The sequence below is a fragment of the Drosophila busckii genome, chromosome 3R, assembly GCF_011750605.1.
Source record: "Drosophila busckii strain San Diego stock center, stock number 13000-0081.31 chromosome 3R, ASM1175060v1, whole genome shotgun sequence".
Classification (NCBI taxonomy): domain Eukaryota; kingdom Metazoa; phylum Arthropoda; class Insecta; order Diptera; family Drosophilidae; genus Drosophila; species Drosophila busckii.
In genome coordinates, this window is record NC_046607.1 from 23,406,893 (window position 1) to 23,429,628 (window position 22,736).

Below are 22,736 nucleotides of genomic sequence, written 5' to 3' on the forward strand. Positions count from 1 at the left end.
GAGAAGCAATCGAAGTTGATTCCAAGTGCTCTAACTGTAGCTGTAGTGAACAATAGAACTTTAAAATCTTAATTTTCAAAGTGTTGGTGCTCACAAAAAAACTCAAACATGTGTTTGCTTTAAAAAGCAATTACAACGTTGGCATTGAAATTTGATATATTTTTCTCTTTCTCTCTCCCTCTCTCTTTTGTGTATATACGTCATAACATAAGGCGCAAACAGCTGAAACAAATGAATCATTTATTTCTTGAATTGTGTCGCTGCTCTGTGCAAATATTACATCAAACTTAGCGCGTTTGTTGCTTAAGTCATTTGTTTGCGCTTGTGACAACAACAGCTAAGTAACTGCGCAGTGTCAACAGCAACAGCGATAATTTAGCGCGCATTGATTATATATCTGCTTCCTAAGTCACTGCGCTGGAGCCAAACTGTAACTTCCTTTAGCTCTATGTTTGGACATTGGTTCATATATTGACACTCGAATTGTTCATAAGGCAAGCATAATAGGTTTTTATTTAAGTTGCGAAAAATTTGAAAGCAAAGTCTGGCAACGAATTTGAAATGCTCTTTGTGTGTGAACAAAAAATTAAAAGATTTTCAACACTTTAGCAAATGCGGAAGATACAACTTGTTTTAATTTTTTTAATTAGACGCCTTATTTGAAGCCAAAAGAATTGTTGGTGTGCTCATCATTCATATCGAAACTACGTAACTAAACATATGTTCATCAACCTTTGCTATTTATATATATGTATATACAATTTTTTTTTTTGCAGTTTCATCATCACCAGCAATAAGTGTTTGGCAAATACTACCAAGCAATCACAAATCTTTAGCCAGCTTGTATATTGATTTTTGTATATATATAATCTTTTTTTTTTTTTGAGTATAGATAGTCAACAAATTCGGATATAAAGGCTGTGGCAATTAGCGACTTTGTTTACTCACGTCGAAGCCACTGCAGCTTGACAAATTCATGAGCTTCTTAATGCTAATCGCAAACGCATAAATGTAATCGTTGTGCCAATTGGCAAAAGCCTTGAGGGCGCTTTAATTGCACACGAGTGTTAGCTCAGCATAGTTTTATTTATTGGCTTGCTGGCATTAAACAAGCAGCAACATCTTTCTTAATACCTGCCGCTTTATTTATAGCTGCTATGCTTGACGATCTCTAATACCATATATATATTCTAATTTGCCTGCTCTTACTTGTTTTGCTCATCTCTTGAGCATAAGCCAAGCAACTCAATTTCTCCTGCAGACATAAACTGCGTGCGCTGCTAATTAGCATGTGGTATTTCGAAATTTGTAAGTTTCAAGAATTGCTTAAGACACTGAATTGCCCTTTGACTTTCAACTGATTGTGAGATTAACTCCTGCAAATAAACAAGAAACAAATGAAATTAAGGTTTACCATTTATGACTTAATTGTTTATGTAATGAATAATAATAGTAATGGCTCATATAATATAATAACTATAATAATTAATTTGAATTAGCTTTGATTTGAAGGAGCTTAGAAAATTTTGATGCTGTAGAGCGATGTAATAAAAAAGCCACCGCAAATTTGTAAAATCGCTTTCTCGTCCTTCTTGCTCAGTTGCCAATTACTAAGCAAACAAAAATTTTCTCTAATTTGCTGACACAGCAGACACGTAAAGCGTTTCTCGTTACTCGCATGTTATGACCAAGTTCTAATCAAAAATTCAAGCAGAGGCAATGCCAAAGCCAGAGCACTGCAGCACAGCTCAGTTGTAGCTGGACGTGGTCCATTCGCCTGCATTGATGCACTAACTGTGATAAGCGTCAGGCAATGTTTGGTTTTTGTATTTTGGCTGCACAACAAATATTTTTTCTAATTAATAATAATAACAAATGAAGCGCTTGCCTAAGCGCACTAACGGCACTTCAAATTCATTGGTATGTGGAGCAAAAGGTGCTGAACGTAACTACAAATCTAAGCGGTCCATCAGAGGCACAGGCGGTTAGGCATAAATTGCATTTGTTTTAATTAAATTGAAGGTTTCTTGGCCTTAGAGTTGTTTAAGCCCATTTATTTATGATCGACTTTTTGGTGGGTTATTTTATATTTGATATAGGAGCTTTAACTTTTGTCTTTGCACGCATTTTTGAGTCATTTGATTGTCAATTATTTATATCAATTACCTGAAATCTAGCGAACAATTTAATGCGCTTTGATTTTAATTTAAGCTAATTACAAGCCGAGCAAGGCTATTGCGAATTAAATAAATTGATATAAAATGTCGTTTGAATGCAAAGCACATGACCATTAAAACTATTTATGTATGTGATTAAGCAAAATAATTAGTTAAACAACATAATCCCAAAGGCTGACAAAAAGATTACGCAATGGTTCGTTGAACAGCAGCCTCAGCTTGAGCGAAAGCGTTGTATTATACATGCCCAACTAATTTATAGCTCAAAAACGGAAATGGCATAAGAAAACAATGAACAAGAACCAGAATTTGATGCTTTAATTTGAAAGCAACCGAAAGTTCTTTGACTTCAGCCTACAGGCATAAAAAGCAGATGAAGAAAAAGTAGAAAAATTAATGCCCACGCGGCAGACTAAATTCAAGCGCTTGCTGTGTATTTACATTTTTTGTCTTTTGCTTACTGATTAATTCTAAATCTTTTTGCTTGTTTTGTCTTTTGTTGACTTGATAAATACATTGTGCTCCGTGCTCTGGCACTAAGTAGCAATTTAACAAAACTGCTTGAAGCGTCTGTGGTGGGCGGAACACACGCGTAGCTGTCGCCCCAGCGTTGGCTAGCAATGCAAATGAGGCAAAGTGACAGGCAAAAGTTTTACAAGCTTCACAAATTTGTGTGGGCGTTAAGTAGTTATACATTAATTAAGCAAAATTGAGTTCTAGCTGCAACTTCCACTGACCCTTGAGCAGCATAGTAACCTCAAATTCTCATTCGATGTTTCTGCTCAGGCTAACAAAATATTTTGTTTCTTTGCGGTTGGCGGCATATTTTCAACACCTGCCTGCCTGCCTGACTGTCTCGACTGTTGCTGGCAACCTTTGTGCCACTTTGCCAGTTCCCAAAACTCACTTTTGTGTCACTGCAAATGCTGAAGAAAGAGAGAGAGAGAGAGAGAGAGAGCGAGAGAGAGAGAGATAAGCTAGCAAATGTTGTCGTTGCAGCTGCAAAGATGCAAACGAAAACAATGGCATTGGCATTAGAGCAAGTTCGAGATAGTCAGCAAATTAACTTGGCGGCAGACATTGCAGACGCAGCAGCTATGACTTGCAGCCTATTGTGGCACGTAGTGGCATGGCTGCAAGCAAAAGTTGCAGGCAGAGCTGCGAATTGCGCACTGCGCACTGCGCATCTTATTAAGAAAGAAAGTACTTTCTGGATAGCTTCTTTTTTTCCACCCATACAATATGCCATTTACTTATTTATATATTTTTCTGTTGTTTGCTGTTCCTGCAGCAATTTTCTAGTGCCGTGTGAACTTCAAATTAATGTTGCAGCCAACAACATCGCGTTGTTGCACTGCTAAATAAATGCAAAATATAAATATAAGAAGAAAATATGCTTAAAACAATTACAACAACTGGTTCGACTAGTTGCCGGTTTTATATATTTTTTTTTATCTTTTATATTTTGTTTTGTTGGGTAAGCATTTGCAGTGCGTTTGCAATTGGCCAGCAAATCCAAGCAACACTAGTAGCAATATAATAAGGCCAAGCATTTTAAACTAACAAGCTTGATTTTTTAATTGCCAACAAATATTTGTAGCCTCTAAAGGGTTTGAAAAAATATGCAATTATATTAATTGTTAAGCTATGACAAGCATCTAAATGTATAAAAAAGCATAAATATTAAAACCAATTTTATATTCAATTACTACACAAACTATTTCCCTTTTAACTTATATGCCATAGAAACAGCTTGGCATTAATCAATTTAGTCTATTTCCTGCTCAATGCACACATGCATTTTTCTCAATTTGATTTAGTGTGTATTAGAATTGCTGCATCAAATTGGAGACTTTTTCCTCCTCACAACAATTTCCGCCAGCTTTCGGTAGTTAATTATATTATATAAGATAGCCGAAAGACATAAAGCCCAGTCAGTCAAACAGTCAGTTTCATTGCCAATCGCAAATTGCGTTAGCTGTTCCAGAGCTGTGCACAACGCTTCTTCTAGAGGTTATAGCATGGCTCTGGTTCCTTTTTAATCTCCTTTACTTTTAATGAAGTCACGCAAAATTTAATTTGCAGTTTTTTCTCTTTTTCTATTTGGCTTTTAATTTTACTTCGTATACTACACCCAAGGGCCATACAATTATGTAAACAAGGAAGAAAAGAAAACAGCGGTAACTGCACTGCGTAGTTAGTTAGCGTTGACCAAAGTAATTTCCCCCAAACAGCAGCCTTAACACTCAAAAGAAAAATGGCAAGTTTGTTGCCTTAGTCTTTTGTTTCTTGTGTTTGCTTTTTGACAACTTGTGTTAATTGAAAATGAAAGTGTAAACACTCAAGGGGAAAATGTTTGAATAAAAATGTTTAGACATTTGCAACCGATAAACGAAATATAAACACAGCTGCCCCTCCCCCCAACCACAAACACCACTTGATAACTTTCCTTTGCTCTCAATTTCGTTTTTGTTTACTTTAGCATGCCAGACTTTTGATTTCCGCATTGTGTCGTGTGCGTTAAAACGTTTGTCAGCGGGAAAAGCCAACATTTAATTCTCGTTAGAGTGTCGTATCCAATTTTGTCTCAGCTACCAAGCAAATAATATCCAAGTCAATTCAAATGAAAACGAAAATAAGCTAAGATCAATTGTTGCTGTGTTGCAAATGCGTTGTAATGCATATTGTTGTTGTTGTTGTTGTTGTTGCTATTGGCCGTTCATGGCAATAACCATAATTTCCAATGTTGAAGAAAAATTGCAAGTCCGCTAATTTGCTGCAAATAAACGACGGCTAAATAATATACAATTATTAATTGTTAAACGCAGTTGGAGTCGTTGCTGCACGTTTGGCGGTCAAATTCAATGCAACATTGCGCACACACACACACATACACACATAAAACGCAAAACGTTTGTTGCAAGTCAGCTTCGACGACTGCTAGGCATATAGGCAACTGGGCGCTGGGTGACGCCCACACGCAGCTATAAGCTACAGTTCTTGTTCTTGTTGTTGTTGTTGTTGTTGTTGTTGCAGTTGGGTAAATTGCAATTTGGCGCTGTGATCGGCAAATTATGAAGTGCCAGCAAAGCCATTTAAACGATTTAATGGCACGCTGCAAGTCCAAAAGGCCGGCGTGCTCGTAAATAAACAGAGCAAACACACACACACACACATAAAGGAGAGCAGACATACTAGTGTATGTAAGTTAGTTAGACTGCCAATACTAAAGTTCCCTAAGGTGGTCTTGGAAAGTAAAAGGAAACATTTACACTGGTTGCAAAATGCATTTCTCAAGAGCAATCTGTAAAAGTATTACAAAATTTCAATATTTTTCATGCTTTACAAGATAATGGTAAATAATCTATTTTTATTTCGCCAAAGAGACTTACAATTTGTAGTTGGCTTAATTTTGAACCAATGTGCAATTTAAAAAATATCTTAAGCCTGTCTGTTGTATCACAGATTTGCAACAATGTGGTTTGCTTTGTTGCTTAGTTTTTTGTAGCGGAAGTTGTATTTGCAGCTTGTTGGCAGATGCCAGCGCTTGTGCGAGATGAACTTGAAGATCAGCTGAGTGCCGACTAGCATTGTAGTTGTTGCTATTGCTGCTGCTTCTGCTGTTGAAGTCGTTGTCATCATTTGATTAATTTTTCTGTTTTTTTTTTTTGTTTTTGTATTTTTTGTGTTGTGTTGGAAAGTTTTGTTTGCAAAGTGAAATCAGTTGGGTTTGTTTCACCAGCAGCAGCAGCAGCAGCAATCGCAGCAGTCACAGTTTCAGTTTTGTGTCTCTCTCATTCCAGCCCCCAAAGCTAATTTCAATTCAATTTTCCACGTCGTGTTCGCATTCTATTATTAAACTTTGCAGCATACTCAGGCAAAAGGTCTGATATCTTTTTTGGCACCTCAGCTGCATGCCAAATCAATTGTAAGTTTTTTCTTCTGCGTTTGCGGTTGTCTCCAGCTAATAACAATATTTTCAAACAATTATTTGCTTTGTGCTTTGTAAACTGTTACCAATGTACGGCACGTATGAAAATAATTCACTGTCTTTCTCCAGCTACAGTTTGGTATCTAAGGCATGCCCCCTGGACGTTAATTGGCCACATACACATGCTTCGCAGTTGTAGTTGGAGTAGCTACACTCAAAGCTTAAGAATTGAGTGCGCCCATTTTCATTTAGCGCTTCGTCTTGTTTTCCTATGCAAATTAGTTATTAAGCGCATCTTAATTGAATTAACACCATTTGTGGCTTAGTCCATGGGCACGGGTCGTCGACAGCGTCATTCATGCTTGTCTAAGTGCTAAAATTATTTGCAAAAAGTTAGAAAAAATGTGAAGCGCGTGCTCGTGTGCAAAGTTTATTTGTGTGAAAGGCAGTTAAATCGAGAGAGAGAGAGATGGTACAACAAAGATTATAAAAAAGATTATTTTGGTAGCCACCCTTTTAGAGTTAAGATTATAATGATTATAACATATTTCTATTTAAATATCGATTCAGTCTAAGCAAAGATTATAAAATACGTCATACAAAATATTTATACATTTTTTTTAAGACAGCATTTATTTTTCACTAAATTCACCCACATATATTTTCTATAATCTTTGTTGTAAGTCTGACAAAACTGTCTGCTATAATATTTGTTGTCAACTTATTGATAAACGTGGTCTAAGATTTGCTAATTGGCAAAACGTATTGCGACATAAAAAGCAGTTCTAACTGATTTTATTTGCTAAGTCATCTCTCTCTCTCTCTCTGTCTCTATAATAGTTAGCTAATAAAAAATACAAAAAAGCTTGCACACATACAAAAGTTGAGTGCCCCACTTATATCGCGCCACAAGCAGGTACATAAGACTTTTGGCTAGCTGATTACTCATTCGCCGCGTCGTTGCATGAGAGCAACGACGCCACATTTCAATTACGGTTTCAAATTTTGTTGCTTATTAAATCGCTATCCAGGCAGTCAACTTGACTGCTTGGCCACAAATGTTGATAATGCCGCTGCTGCTGTTGCAAAGTTATGTAAGCAGCACGCGCTACGAAATGTTGTTGTCATTAAGTTTTGTAAACGCTCTATTTTCTAGCATTGTTTTAAGCGTCAAATTGAAGCTGCATTTCCTTTGTTTGTGGTGCACTTGCATTAATGTTTTTACTGCGCTTGCGGTATGGCTATGCGTATGTCTCGGGTCCGTTGTGTAAGAGTTTTGCCCACGCGGAATTTAGTGCAGCATCTTCCAGCGGTTTTTGCGGCTTCTTTCTCACGCACTTTAACACTATTTAGTTGATAACGATCGCGCTTGCTGCGTGCAATGCCCCAGCTACAGCCACAGTCGTAGCCAACTTGCAGCTTTCCTCCAACCTAAGCCAAAGATAAGCAGCGTCCGTTGGTGCAAGTCGTTGGACCTGCAGCCAGCAACTGGTTGCTTGACTTGAAATAAAAAATAAGAAAAATATGCAGGAAAAAGTACACATTGAAGGAGAAAGTAAACGTTAATGTTGAATGTTGAAATGTTGCAAAGAAAGCAGCGAGCCGGCAAAAGGCAAAAAAGGCGCAACAACAAGTACTATGCAACAACAGCAGCTCTTTGAAGCACCACAGTTGTTGCAAGTAAATGCGTGTTGCCGCTTTTTTTCGGCAAACCGCTTAAAGTTCATTTATCCACGAAAGTCTAAGACGTAACACAAATTTGCAAGCTGTAAATTGCGAACTATGAAATCAATAAGGTATACGAGAGTATAGTTGCATCAATGTGGCAGCCACTTGTTGCACCTTTCTCTTAATGCGGCTGGTGCTGCAATTCGATGTAGAGACACACAGAGATAGAGAGAGAGAGAGAGAGACAAGCAGACAGAAGATAAATTTTAGCAGCCATAACGGCCACATATGTTTATATGCCGCTATATTCAACACAAATAACGTAAGCCTTAAGTCTACCCCTACGCCCCGCTTCCTCTGAATGACTTCCCACAGTTAGCCTCTTGCGCTGTTAGCAACTTATGCGCATAATTTTGTCTTGATTTCATTTTTCTCGCATGCGATTTGCGCTCGTTGCGCGTATTTTTCAATTTCAAATGTGTTGTGCACCTGAGAGAGCGCGTTCGTACCTGAACGATCGATTGCTTTGGCCAGCTGGCTATTTATTACCTCAGCGCCTGGAATGCAAATGCTGTGCCTGTGCCTGGTTGCCTGCCTGCTTGCATGATTATGCAGCTTCTTAGCATTAGCAATTGAAAGTTTTGTTTTTCGAGCGGGAAAGCAAAATTATGAAAATCGTTGTCATTTATCGACATTGTCTTTAGAAGAGTTCAATGCACTACATACATATGTATGTACAGTCTGGCCGTTGGCCGTTAGACAACGCTACCGTTATCTGTGGTCAAGAGCGCGCGTGCCAAAGTCGCCAATCCATCCACAAGGTCAGTTCCGACAGCTCACTGTGGCTATGTGGGTGTTATTCACCTTTGAGCTGTTTGCCTTAATTGCTTTGTCAAGGTGCTGTTAACTGCCACAATTAGCCACCATGCTCTCTTTCTTTAACCAAAAGGTATGTCAAACTTGTTCTGCGCAAACACAGAGCCATCAAATGGGCCGTCGCTCCAATTCCAACTCTGAACTCGCAACATTGCGGCGACGTTTCAAGTTTGCCAACTGCAAAGATTTTTGGCCTGCCTTGGGTCATTTAAGCACACGTTGACGAGCCGCCTTGAGCAGACATAAATTGTTGCTGTTAACTGAAGATGACACTGGCAATGGAACTGAAATTGTTGACTTGACATGATATTTTCAATTTAATGAGGCATGCAAGCAATTTGATACTGATATTGACAACGTTCTAACTGTTTAAACGCGAATCATTTGCAAATTGAGATGATCACGTTAAAGTTAACGTTAGCTTCTAACAAGCCAGAACATAACAGCTTCAAGCTGTTGTGCCATATTTTTTCATCACATCGCTTGGTTACAAAATACACAACAATTTGGAGTATATAAAGTGCTGAATAAAGCTTTTTAGGCTGCACTTAGTAACAATAATTGCTGAAAAACCGTCACCATTTGCCTGAGTTCATATTTTGGAGGTCGTCAATATTATTTCCCAGTTATTATTATTATTAAATAACAACAAGTCTGTTTTCCATTTTCATTGCAGGTATGTATTGAACTTTGAAGTGTAAATAAGCTCAGCACACACAAGACTTAAATTAACATTCATCTGGGTAAGTCCAACGCAAGGTTATAAAAGTTTCACTTTTGAGTGGAGCGAGTGTGTCTGATTCATAAATACTTCAAATTGCCAGCACTGGGCAACCACAGCAGCAAAAACATAGATACAGTTTAGATAACGCTTAATTGCTGGCTATTGTGCTATTGTCAGCAGCTCTGTTCTTAGCGATACGCTTTGGCTTATCGGGCGAGGCAATCTGCAGAGGGCAGCACTTGTTACTTTATGAAGAATCTACGCAATTAGCTGTGGGTAGTAAAAGATACAATTGGAGCTACAGTTCATGACTTTATTTGTAAACGAAAGCGAAACTGCAAGAGAAAAACATTGCCTTTAGTAATTTTTCTACTTGCCTTCACTTTTTTTTTTGGCGTGCGAAAAATTTTTACTTTTACTTGTGGGTTCTGTGGAAAGAGAGAGGAATGCAAAATTAAAAAGCGCCAGCAAAAGTCGAGTATCTTTAATTATACGCTTGGCTTATGAGCTAATGTTAATTAATGTTTTGCAAATTGTGCGTTGCTGTGGTTACTGCGGTAGCTAATCCCGAAAACAGATTGTATATAATAATTTAATATATTTTTACAAACAAGTGTGTCATTGAAACAAAAACGGATGTGAAGAAATTGAAGCATTTTATCAATTTCAACATGCACCAAAACTTTCTCAAGTGCTTATGGCACTCAATCAATTGAGACGATTTAACAATAGATACGCTGAAACCACAGACCCTCTCTTGTAGAGCAGACCAGCATTACCTCAGCAATGCTAAGCGCTCTTCAGTTTCAAGTTGAAATCTCCATTCCCCCCTCCCCCGCACCCGCTGTATTTAACAATTTCATAGCTAACATTAATTGTCAAACAATTTGAATTTTGGAAAGTAAAAGTCAGAAGCGTGTCTTGGTCTGTCAACTACTTTGGGTCCAACCTCCTCTCGTGTTGACTTTGACTGCGTATGTTTATTAGACTAGACTTGCTTGACATGCACATCACATGCATCAATTGTTCAATTAGTTTGTTCAATCATGCAATCAACTGAGACATAACCTGTTGCCACCAGCCGCAAGTCAAATGGCACACACACGCTCTGACATAATTATAGTGAGCTTTATGCTTAGTAAAATGTGATATGTGGGGTTTGAACGAGTTCTCTAATAATTATTATTTACAAGCAATTTGAAACAAACTTTGAAATTAATTTCCAAATAATTGCCTTCATATTCAATGTATATATATGTATATATATATTCCTATTTACGTCTAGTTTGCATCCAATTAAATTTGGCTCGTTTTGGCAAATCGCAGTTACAAATCATTTCATCTCATCTTGTCTGATTTGCGTTGTTGCGAATTTCCACTTGCATTCGACATTTTCCCGTTTTGAATTGAGACTCTCATTAGGCCGTTGGCTGCACCCGCGCCATAAATATATGCAATGTCTATCCCCACCTCCAGTCGTACCACTGTTTGTAAAATATGCAACAATTTGAAGCAGCAAACAGCAATAATGAGAGTATGCCATAATTTCTGTTGAAGCACAGCGCAAAAAGTACTTACAGTGTATATTGTAATTTTGAAAGTGAAATTTCCAACGTTGTCGTCACTGGTCTCGCTGGTTTTGGACTATAGCTGCCCCAGGGGCCATCGCCAAGCAGCGTAGCCAACTGGATGCTGGAGCTTGACGCTGATGATGACGTTGATGAACAAACAAACAAAGCAGACACCAAACAGCGTCAACATGTTAAGTCTGCCCGCTAACCCTGCCAGTCGATCTCCACTCCAGACTGTGTTGGCCACTTGACGACTACGACTGTCAACGGCAAATGAAAGTGTTTGCTTGCTTGCGTTGCGTTGAAAAGAGGCGTGGGGGCAGGCGAAGAGGTACGCTGATTGCGGGTGCCTCTCATAAGTTTTTTTTACCACACATACACATAGAAAAGCTTATGATATTTCATATTTGTACAAAAGAAGAAAGTACACGGACACGAGACTTGAGAGTAGGAAGCAAGAGGAAAGAGAATGTCTGCCTGTTTGTCTTGTCGAGTGATAACTGGCGCTCGAAATCGCACGCCTGAATATTTTTATATAATAAATTCGACAAAAATGAATTGCCAATTAAATGGCTCGATTTACGCATCAGATTTTACATTTTAGATAATCTCTGTTTTACATAAAAGTCAGTTTTTGGTCTATTGTGGCCCCAAAAGAGTTCTAAGAGAGTTCTATGGTAAACAAAATCTAATTGCATCAGATTTATATTAGAAACAATTGTAAACCATTAAATATGTTGCTATATAAGTATGAACACGATTTGGTAAACTTATTTTATGCAATATAATATTTAATTTATTTATATATAAATTTACTTTGATTCATATTAGTTTCATTAAAAAAAAAACTATAGCTGTTACCACTTTCCTTTGGCAGCTTGCTAAATAATTTCACAGCTTTTGCTTTTGCAAACCCCTCGTACAATAAAAACCAAAGCTAAGCGTGTGGCGAAGCCATTTGAATGACAACTAAACAGACAGTAGACAGCAGAGCAGACGCCAATGAGGACGCCAAAGAGTTAACAAGTGTAGCAAGTAGAACAAAACTTTTGCTTTCACCTTTGTAGTTATCAAGGCAAGCCCACCCCCCCCTCCTAAAGGCAGATGCCAGCAGTCTCTCTGGCAGCCAGTCAACGACAGTTCCGGGCAAACGTTGCTGTTGTTTCTTTTTTTGTATGCCAAAAAGGCGGCACAGCTGAAATTGTGGGGGCCCTACCACAACAATAGGTAAAGAGTTGAAGCCAGAGCATTCTGGGTAGCATGCAAGTTGCTGGTGTTGCTTCGTTGCTGTTGTTGCGTTGGCGTCTGCTGCGCGCTCAATTTGCATGCCAAAAGCGGGCAACAGCAACGAAGCGAGCTGAACAGTTTCTGTTGTTGTTGTAGTTGTTCCTATTGCTGTTGCTGTTGTTGTTGCTGTTGTGGCCTAGGCAATTTGTTATTTGCCTTTTGCGGCGCACGCGCTGCGTTTTTCAATTTGCGCTGTGGCTTGCCCTACACACAAATGTTGCACTGCGCAAAGAAGGGGCACGGAGCTGGCCCAGTGACCAAATGAACCACATTTGCTTCTTATTGTTGTTGTTTCAAATAATGTTGGCGCTTTTGATGTTGCTATTTAGATATTCTAAGCAGCAGGCTATGCAAAAATTGCGCATCCTCCCAAGAGATTACCAGCATGCATGCTAATAAGCCAGCTTTAAGAAAGTTCACATTTTTCGTTGTCAACTTTCTATGCAATTGCTAGATGAATTTAAAATCTTTGAGAAAGTTGAGCAAAAGACCCTTTTTGAGTGTTAGCTAATTGTTTGCCAAATAAGAAATGAACGCTGAATGTAGCTCAAAACGACTTCATAAAAATTGATTTACTAAACTTCGTCTTTTTACAAAAATTTTGTTTTGAAGCGGTTCAATAAGCCGTAAAGCTGCAGTCGATTAACCAAAGCATGAAAACCTTTACCTTATTAAACTTGTGAATTAATTTTAATTGCTTTTTCAACATTTGCATTATAAAGTCAATTTTGAGACTCATACCAGATTAGCCTAGTTTACTAAGAAACTTGTCTACTTTGACAAGCATGTGCTACATATGTGGCAGATCCAAAATGTAAATCATAACTTGTTGTTCAAAAATGTCAAAATGCACTCTAAACAAATTTTTGCATTTTTACCTTGATTAAATGTGAAGGTTGTAGCCCCTTTGATTGAATGTCGTCTAAATTTCAATATAATACGCGTTTTTAACATCAATCACCTTTTTAGGCAACAAATGCAAACATAATATACATATAACGTGGCTAACGCAAACAAATTTGGTTTTGGCAACTAGTTTTGTGTTTGATTTCTTGCTTTTAAGTCTCTACTAGGCATAGCTGGTTTTATTTGTTGCTTATAAATATTTATGAAAATAATTTCCATATGCCTGTACTTTGGTTGGTTAAGTTTTCATGTTAAGATATTTATGTGCAAATCATACTTAATTTGTGCAAACGAAAAAAATTAAATAACTAAATGACAAGTTATAAATGATTATTATTGTTGAAGTTACTACAGACTTTCCCAAAAGGCATTGCCCGCCTACTGCATTTAATGAGCTGTCAAAATTTTGCAATTAACAATTTATATAATTAAATGTAGTCGATGATTAACGCATTGAAGTTAAGAGTCATAAATTTGCTGCTCATTACTAGAAGCGCATGCCGGCCTGCTCACATAATCATGAATGTAACTGCCTGGGAAGCTGGCATCAGCTAATGACAAAAACTATATACATAAAGTAGTATATAGTTATGTACAGTGATAACTAAGCACGCTTTAACTCATTATAATTTATAGTCATTCGTAAGCGTTTCAAATTTCTTGGTAAGTTTAAGTCTTTTGCGCAAGTTGCAGCAGCGCTCACAATCGACAGAGCGAGACTTTTAATTTTAATGAGCCGACAACACTCTCACTTTTTTACACTTGCTATAATTAAAACTACTATATGTATATATGCTTAATATAGTTGTAAGCTGTCGAGCGTGCATAATGATTGCTTAATTCGATTTGAAGCGTAGTAAGTTATATAAAAATTGTCAATTGTTGTGGATGTTGAGTTTCCTTCGACTTTTCTTTGACCTAAATTGAAAATTAAATTAAAGTGCACGTCTCGTTGCTTGTAGACATACACATACACATACACACACCCACTAACTAAACCAATTGGTCAGGCTGCACATTTTTGGGTTGGGCGCTGACCGCAAACGAGAACGCCCCACAGTTATAATTATATTGGGCATACGCCACCTACAACGTACGCCCTGAGTCTAAAATTCTACTCCTCTTTGATGTTTGATGGTGGTAGTGGTAGTGGTGGTGCTGCTGCTGCTGCTGCTGCTGCAGAAAAAGAAAAAAGTATAATAACAATATTTTCCATACAACAAAAGAAATCAACTAGAAGCGCCCTGCAGCTGCAGCACAAGTCCACCAACAACCAAACCCATTTTAACCGTTAAACACATTTGACTAAATCTACTACACATGGAAGCAGCAGCAATCAGGCTCAGGTGAATGTTTTAGACATTGTGACAAGAGGGAGGTTGAGGTAGCTGAAATTGCTGCAGGAAATGCGCACAACATGCGCGCAAACTTCAACTAAAATGGTTTTGCCTGCTCGCTCATTCTTTTATTTGTTCTTTTTTTCGGGGTTAGATAGCAGATCGCTTACTAACAACAATAGATAACACGAATTAGAAAAGTGCTTGCAATATCAAACCGAACTAGAAATGCACTTCCTAGCAGTTTATGATGTTTATTAGCCATTAAAGATAATATATAAAAGTTAAGCAATTAAAATAACAATAATTTTCGAAATAGCAAATGTTAGTGTATATCAAAAGCTAGTTGCACTTGTTTACATCAGCAGTATCTGCCAAAGAGAAAGAGTAACTGCAACAGCCCACATGCAACACATGCTCACACACACACATACACATGGAGTCGAGTGAAAACAGTTAAGACAACAACAGCAACTGCAAAGCTGCGAACTGGCAACAGGAAGACCTTAAACTTGGCCTCAACTTTGCAACAGCAGCGGCAGCGACGTTAGCTGCTACGTCTACAGCAGCAACATCGTGTAGCCAACAACAACAACAGCAGCAGCACCAACGATTGCAGCACAGTCAAACACACAATTCAATTTTATTTCATTTACGTTACGGTTGCTGTTGTTGATGTTGCTGTTGCCATTTGTTTTCTCGTTTGGCTTGACTCGACTTACTGCTAGTTTGTGTGTGGGCCGCTGCCTGCCTGCATCTTGGTTTGTCGAATCGTTTGAATCTTTTGGATTACAGCTCCCCGAGCACCAGCTTCATGAATGGAAGCCGCAGATAGTCTCGCTGCTTCTAAGTCATTCCTTGATCTTGTCTGCTGCTCCTGCTTATTGTTCCTGTTGTTGTTGTTGTTGTTATTGTTGCAGTTGTCTGACTGCCACTTTTTTGTGAATTGGCGTAAAAATTTTGAGAAAACAAATGGTGGAATATGCACATTTTTTTATTTTGCGTATAAAAAAATAATTACATTGCTTTATTTATTTCTTTTTCCTGTTACGCGCGTTAGACTGCGTTTAACTTTCGTGTGTGCAAGTTCGTTGCCTAAGTCTTTCATTTTTTGAGGCGCGAGTAATTTTTTTGTTTGTGTTGTTGTTGCTGTTGTTGTTGCACTAGTAATCATGACTGCGCCTGCGCCGTTAGGGTTTTCTAACTTACTTACTTTTTGGGTAGGGCAGTGATTGAGGTTATAGATTAGTAGGACACAAGTGGGATTTAGAAAAAAATATAAATTGAAAGTCATAAATTGTGGGCGTGTTTTGCTTAGTTAAGAATAAAGACGTACTGAATGAATAATAGTGTTGAAAGTAAATTTAATTATATTTATTTTTCAACAACTTTTCTGCTTTAAAATTAAACAAAACAATGCAGGCCTACAACCTTGAAAAACTAAACACAAAAGGTTCATCTTCAAATGAGAAGGGCTATTAGTTTCGTTTGAAAAGACACAATATTTACATATTATGTCATCAAGCGATTTATTTATTTATTTTTTTGCAGAATACACGCACGCTGTTTTGTAGAATACAGATTTTACGAGCGCTATAAAAGGCATAATACTATAGTAAGCTAGACAAACAATGAAGAGAAATAAAAGCTATTGAAAAGACGCATGCCTTTCATATGCAGAGATTTAGTATTTTGATGGCTGGTGACAAAAAACACACGCAAGTTGTCGCCGCTGCCGAAGGGGGTAACTTTATAAGTAGTTTTGAACGCTTGCTAAACCAGATCTCTGAAGGTCAGCGCGTTTAGCACCTCGCGATATAGACGAGCTGGTGCCAGGTCTGGTTTTCGGATTGTACACCGCAACAGGCTTTAATGGCATGTCGAGTGCTCATTTGGGCAAATATAAATCAGACATTAAATGCAAATAGTTTGGGTCACAGTTTTATTGGCCTTTGCCATGGTTCGGGATCTGTACGGGGCAATTAGCGCAGCTCATGAGTAGCGCGCTGAGATTTATATTATTAAGATACGTTTACTGTTATGCCAACTAATTTGTGGCTGTTGCTGCCTTTCATTTCATACAGCATTTAGTCAAAGTCACACCAACGACTGGCTCTCAGTTTATGTCCAAGTCCGAGACTTACAATCCCAGTCATCATTCTCATCTTATGCTGTTTGCGCCAGTAGGTTAATAGTGCCAAAACGTTGCGACGAGTCATTGCAGCAGCAATAACAGCAACAACGACAGCACTTAGAGCCATGACTATAGCAACAAAGTTTGCGCCATTTCTTTTTGCAGCAGCCACGCTGCAGTTGCACCCTTTCATTCTTGCAGAAAATCATTATTATTCAAAAAAAAGATAAAGAAACAACCTGAAAGCCCAGAGAGCGTGTGCAGCATAGGTATTTATGCAGCATTATTATTTATTTTATTGACAGCACTTTTTGTCTTTCCAATACGCTACTAATGGTTGAGAGTCAGACAGAGTTGCTGTCATATGTCGAAGAGTTTGTAACTCTGAGAACAACTGCACAAGCTAACTTGTAACTTATATGTAGTCCTTCCAGTCGATTGATAGTCGTACTGCCGTAATGCTTGAATCTTATTCTTTTAGTTTTTTTTTTAAATTAAAAGTATTGAAAGACATTTTTTAAGGGAGTAAAAGGAAAACGATGGAAACGAACGAATGGCTACATACAAAAACAAATCGAAACTTAACTAAAATAAAGCTATTGGAAAGACTAATGCCAACTTCATTCCACTATAAAATAAATAGATGGATTAACAGGAACCGCATTTATAATTTCCCATTTCTTACTTTATACACCCTTTAAAAAGCTTTAGCTGCCAAATGAATTCGCTACAAATTTAAGCATTAACTACAGGCACAGCTTTAGATGTTGTTCCAAATCTTGCAGTCACTTCGAATCTGCTATACCCAAGTGGCAATAATTTCCAAAAGCCGTCCAGAGAACGAACCTTTTACTTTGCGCTAATAAATTGCCACTAAACGACTTTGCCAGTTTAAGCAACATAACCAGAGATCGAGGGCTGGCAGGGGTTTATTTTATTATTTTTGTGTAGCGGTATGCGCTTCAATTGTAGCACCATAATTTCCCATCAAATTTTTCACACTCGACTGCGCGGCTGTTTGTGCGATAATCAAATATTTGACCTCTGCAGCAAATAAATTTTCAATGCAATCGCAGCAACAAAAGCTACAAAAAAGAAAAACAAAAATTGTTGGCAACGTGAAAGCGCAATGTCTACGTCGACGTTGCTGTCGCTGTCGACGTTGCGTGTTAAACACAACTCAAAGTCTATAATTATTGTAGGATTGCCAGCAGAACCAACACGAGCATGTTTGCAACAGCCGCTTGCCGTTTGCAACTTGCACATGGCACAAGGAAAATTGTAGCGTGTAGCTACTGCTGCTGCTGCTGCACAAAAAGAATTCCAAACACACATTCTAATTCTACATTCGCTTTGACTCTACGCTTTGACACACTGCTTGGCAGGGAAACTGAAGTTGGAGCTGCAGTTTGAAATTGATGCTGGGATCGCTATCTCTAGCCGAGTCTGATTCAGTTTGGGGCGCCTGTGAGAAACGTTGGCTTAACTGTTCACAGATCTGTATGTATAGGTGTGTGTGAGTGTGTGTGTGTGTGTGTGTGTGCAATTAATGCCCAGCAGTGCAATTGCAAGTTTACATTTGTGTTTGCCTTTTTTGGGGGAAGCGGAAGCATTGCGCACGCCCACTTGTCTCTTACTAACTGGCCTACGTTGCTGCTGTTGTTGTTGTTGTTTTAGTTGGTTTTGTTGTCGTCTGCAACAACGTTCCATACCTACTAGACGTGCCACAACAACACAGTATGTGGCACGCCCACAACAGTTGAGTTTTGTTTATTCCCCCTCTCCCTATGCCTCTCTCTCTCTCTCTCGCTCACGCTCCTATGTTGGCGGCTTTAGTTGAAAGTTCTCAACGTTGACTAAACTAATTGTAAACTATTGTAACACCTCCCCCACCCGCACCCACAACTGTCTAACTTGTTGCTTGTTAGTCGCTGTTGTTTATTAACAATTTAACGCTACACACGGCCGCACGAATTTTTTCTCGCTTAAACTTCTTATTGCAGCGCAAGCGTTACTTATCAACTGTGCCAGCGCCAGCAGAAAAATATACAAAACAACAACAAAATTTATGCACTGCTAAGTGTTTTGGCTGCACATAAAATACGCTGTTTTATGTGCTGACCGTTTGACCTTTTGCATGTGTTAAGTTCTGTCCATTTTATGCTCTGCTGTTGGCTTTAAAACACTTTTATCTTCCTCTTCTTATTATTATTTTTTTATTTATAACTGTCACAGTTTGCAAAAGGAGGCGTGTTGGGCGGTTTCTGGGCGTTAATTGGTTTAACAAGGCTTTAGGGCACTTTAGTGTATGCAAAACAAAAGACTTAGGCAACGAACTTGATATCATGAAATTACATCCAAGCAATTTCAAGAGAAAATGTATTGTTAATACTATTTTTTGTCTTGGGAAAACCCAACCCCTTAAAAAAGACTACTTTAAATCTAAAGCGATCCACAATGGGGCACAATAGCAATTTGAAAAGATACGTTATATTAAAAAATGTTTGAAACTGTTAAAATTTATTTCGGAGCTCACTCAATAACATAATACACCTTTTAAACACACAGGTAAGTTGCACACATACATATAAAATACGAAACAAAAGCATAAACAATAAACCACACTGAAGTTACGTAAGTTAGCGCATAGTTAATGCAAATAATTGGCCAGTTGGCCTAATAAGAGACCAACGCCCTAGTGGCTAAGCAATGGGCAAAGTCTGAACCAATTTTAATTTCAAATGTTAACGAATTGCATGTAAACAAATCAACTTACATAAGTCTGCAATTCGAGACTAAATAAGCCAAGTAATAACGGCAAAGTTAGGCTAATGATGCGACATTTTGCAGTGTGTCAGGCAAGGGGGCAAGGGTGGGTGGTTGGCAGTTGATTTAAAATGCGTTACGCTTACCGTTACGCACACACAAGCTCAGCATGCGCTACCCATGGGAGAGAGAGATCATGTGGTTGGTTGGTAGCATCCCAAAAGTTCACAGCCAAGAGCTGAATGCCATTTGTGTTGGCTTCCGTGTCTGTCTGTCTATTGCCCAGCATGTGGTGCGCTCCCTTTTTGGCAAATTTGGTGCAACAGCAGCAGCAGCAGCACTAGCATCGCCTTTCACAAAAAAAAATCTAATCAGCAAAACGGGGCGGACTGGCGGCGGATTGGATCGCAGCAATTTACTCAGGCGAAAAATTAGCAACTAACTGAGCGCACAGTTTGATGTTGAAATGCTTGATTTACAGCCAACAGAAGGAGAGAGACAAAGACAGAACGTAAGAGATTGAGTGAGAGAGATAGAGAGAAAGAGAGGTGGGGTTGAAAGCGGTCTATCAAATAGTTAACTTTTACTCGCATACGAAAAAAATCTCAACATGGAAATCTTGTTCGCTTGCCGACGGCCAGGCATCCTGTGGGGCATTCTAATTGAAATTCCGGGCGTTTGCCAAGAGGAGCAGATGCTGCCGCATTGAGCTGCACTTGTTGATGTTGTTTGTCTTGCTGTTGGTGGTGGTGTTGGTGTTGGCGCTGTTGTAGCATTCGCATGTTGCGTGATGCAAATTTGATGCCATCTGTGCACAATTAGCTGTCAATATTGCGCATACGACATGTGTGCAGCAATACCAAAAGCAAACAAACTAAATACTGTAAATGCCAGCCAAAGCAAAAGACAAACGAGCGCTGACTCATTTTGCCAACATATTGCAACATGCAACAAAGCTAAGCTCACGCAAGCTGACCACTGCACAGTAGCACGAAAATATCTGCCGCAAACTTTAGATAGTTGTGCAACTAATAGATTTTCTTTTAAAATTTAGGTCTGTTAGTGGGACAGTGCACTGATCAGCCCATCAATTGTCGCTGCGATTTGCATAACGCAAAGAAACAAACGCACTGCATAAATCTTAGAACGCCCCTTTTTTTATATTCTTTTTTTTTTTTGTTTTTGTAACTTTTGGACATTTATCGTTAGGTCAACGACGTCTGAGCTCAATTTTTAGTGCCTTAAGCAATGCCTTGCAGTCATTGATAAAAACTACAAGCCTGGGCAAACAAACCAAAGCATGTGTGTGTGTGTGTGTGTGTGACACATATTTTAGTGAAACGGTAACAGGTGAGTCTCTAGGCATACACAAATAACAAAATTTGTGAAATTTTTTAATATTATTTAAATATAAAAATCAAAATCTTTTTTAAAAGCTGCAGCACATTCCACTTGAATTTAATAAGTAATTAAAATCACTTTATTTTTATTTTTCACTGTGTAAACATGTATAGCGATATTTGTATATGTGTGTATGTGTGTGCGTGCGTTAGACGAGGCGAAACGTTAAACTGCAACTTTTGCAGCCACCAAAAATATTGCGCATTTTTAGCCCGCAGACTTTACGTTATGTTTATGCCATGGCACGCTTCGGGCCACTTTAGTTATTTTTTGAAACATTTTCAAGCGTGTTTGGCCAGCAGGCATAGGTATAAACAGGCGCAGTTAAATTAATGTTAACTGTGTCAAAAAAAAGCTGCGCAGATACTAACTGCTCACACATTTGAGGTCACATTTGATAGACCCCGTCTTGAACTGCATGAGTTAAGCTTACAGTATTCATAAACAGTTTAGTTCCTATTTACAATTAAATTATTATTATGATAAAGTAGGTACTTTCTGTGTGTGTGTTCGCAACATAAATCAAGTACAATTATTTTATAATCAACTTAAGCCTGGCAGCCTTTGTTATACATTGAAGCTTAAGAACTTTTGCCGTGGGTGGTCGTTGTGGGTACTTAGCACAGATACACACACAAACACACACATACATATATACATAAATAGCTTGCACATAAATCTATAGAGCAGACTCATTAGCAGCGCACGCAGCCAAAAGGCAACATTAAACCAAAAGCGATGGTGGGGAGGCGGTAAGGGTTTAAGTGCCAGTAGCCACAATTTGTTAGTGCACAGCATTCTAACTAATAGCAAAGAGTGAGGGAGTTCAGCTCAATTTCCTTTGGCGTCGTCACGGCCACGTCGAAGTCAAGCGCATAATGAGCGTGAAATTTGTAGCCCACATTAAGTTTAAGTTTGAGTTTTTTTGGGCAAGTTCTAATCGTTGTGTAGCACGCTTTGTTGTTAGTTAAAATTAGTCACAAAACGGCATTTTCGCCAGTCAACTTTAATTATAGCAAATTCCTCAAACTTATTAAACGCTCTTAAATATGGGTCAAGCATAAATTATGTTAGATCTATATAAATTATAAAAGCCAGTACCTGCTGCCTTTCACTGTGGCTTTAGCTATCAATAAATATTGAAGCTTGTGCGATAAAGACAAACGGTCTGCCAATATGAATTAGCAAAGCGTTTTGGCCAGACAAAGTTGGTAAACAACTATGGCAGCTGCAGAGACTGCAATATCATCATTATCATTAGTACAGGTTTGCGCCCAACTCAACAACAACAAGAGCAGCCACAAGAACAACAAACTGTAGCATTTGATAAATGTTAATGTTGATAGCCAACGTACACTACGAGCTACAACAAATCTCGCAAGTGTAACTATAGACTGCTTTTAACTTTTAGTTACTTTAGAAGGTTAACAAAGTTCAATAGCGAAAAAATTCCATTCATTTTAACTCCAGCTTGGGCTACTCATTGATGTTGTCGTCGCCAACGTGGTTTTTTCCGTTGTTGTTGTTGTTGCAGTGCCTTTCAACACGCTCTGCCAATAAATTTGCAGCACTTGTTGCGCGCTCTTTTTTTTTTTTTTTGTTTTAACGGTGCCTCATGCCTTGGCATTGGCATTAACCAACAGTAAGATCTATTTTTGCTTAACAACAAATATTTTCTTGTACATTGTTATTCTGTTTTGGTGCAGGAAACTGAAATTGCGCTCGATTAAAAGCAAGCAGCCGCAACTTGCTTAAACATTTTGCAGCCAACTAAACGGAAAAAACTTAAGATGCGCCTAATACGATTAAAGCTGGTTTAGCAAAAGGTTAAGCAGGCAGCCGCCCAATTCTATGGAATTTCCGTTCGTGCTGCTTTTCGCTTTGATTTTTTTTCTCTCTTGTGTACTGAGCTTTTATTCTTATAGCCTAAACTTACAGTTGATTGCATCGCATTGTCA

The 22,736-nt window shown here is 38.4% G+C and overlaps 1 protein-coding gene across 2 annotated transcripts in view; it reads left to right on the forward strand.

Annotated features, from left to right (window-relative positions):
- Positions 1–22,736, forward strand: part of LOC108602810 (myb-like protein I) — a 35,147-nt gene that overhangs the window by 3,577 nt on the left and 8,834 nt on the right. Inside the window, exon 2 of one of the 2 annotated variants that reach the window (XM_017991039.2) lies at positions 9,329–9,904. The exons of the other annotated variant lie outside the window; for it this stretch is intronic. Coding sequence (XP_017846528.1) covers positions 9,329–9,353 — 25 coding nt within the window. The 3' untranslated portion in view covers positions 9,354–9,904. Of the gene's footprint in view, positions 1–9,328; positions 9,905–22,736 lie in introns of those variants that run through there. 2 annotated transcript variants of the gene reach the window in all.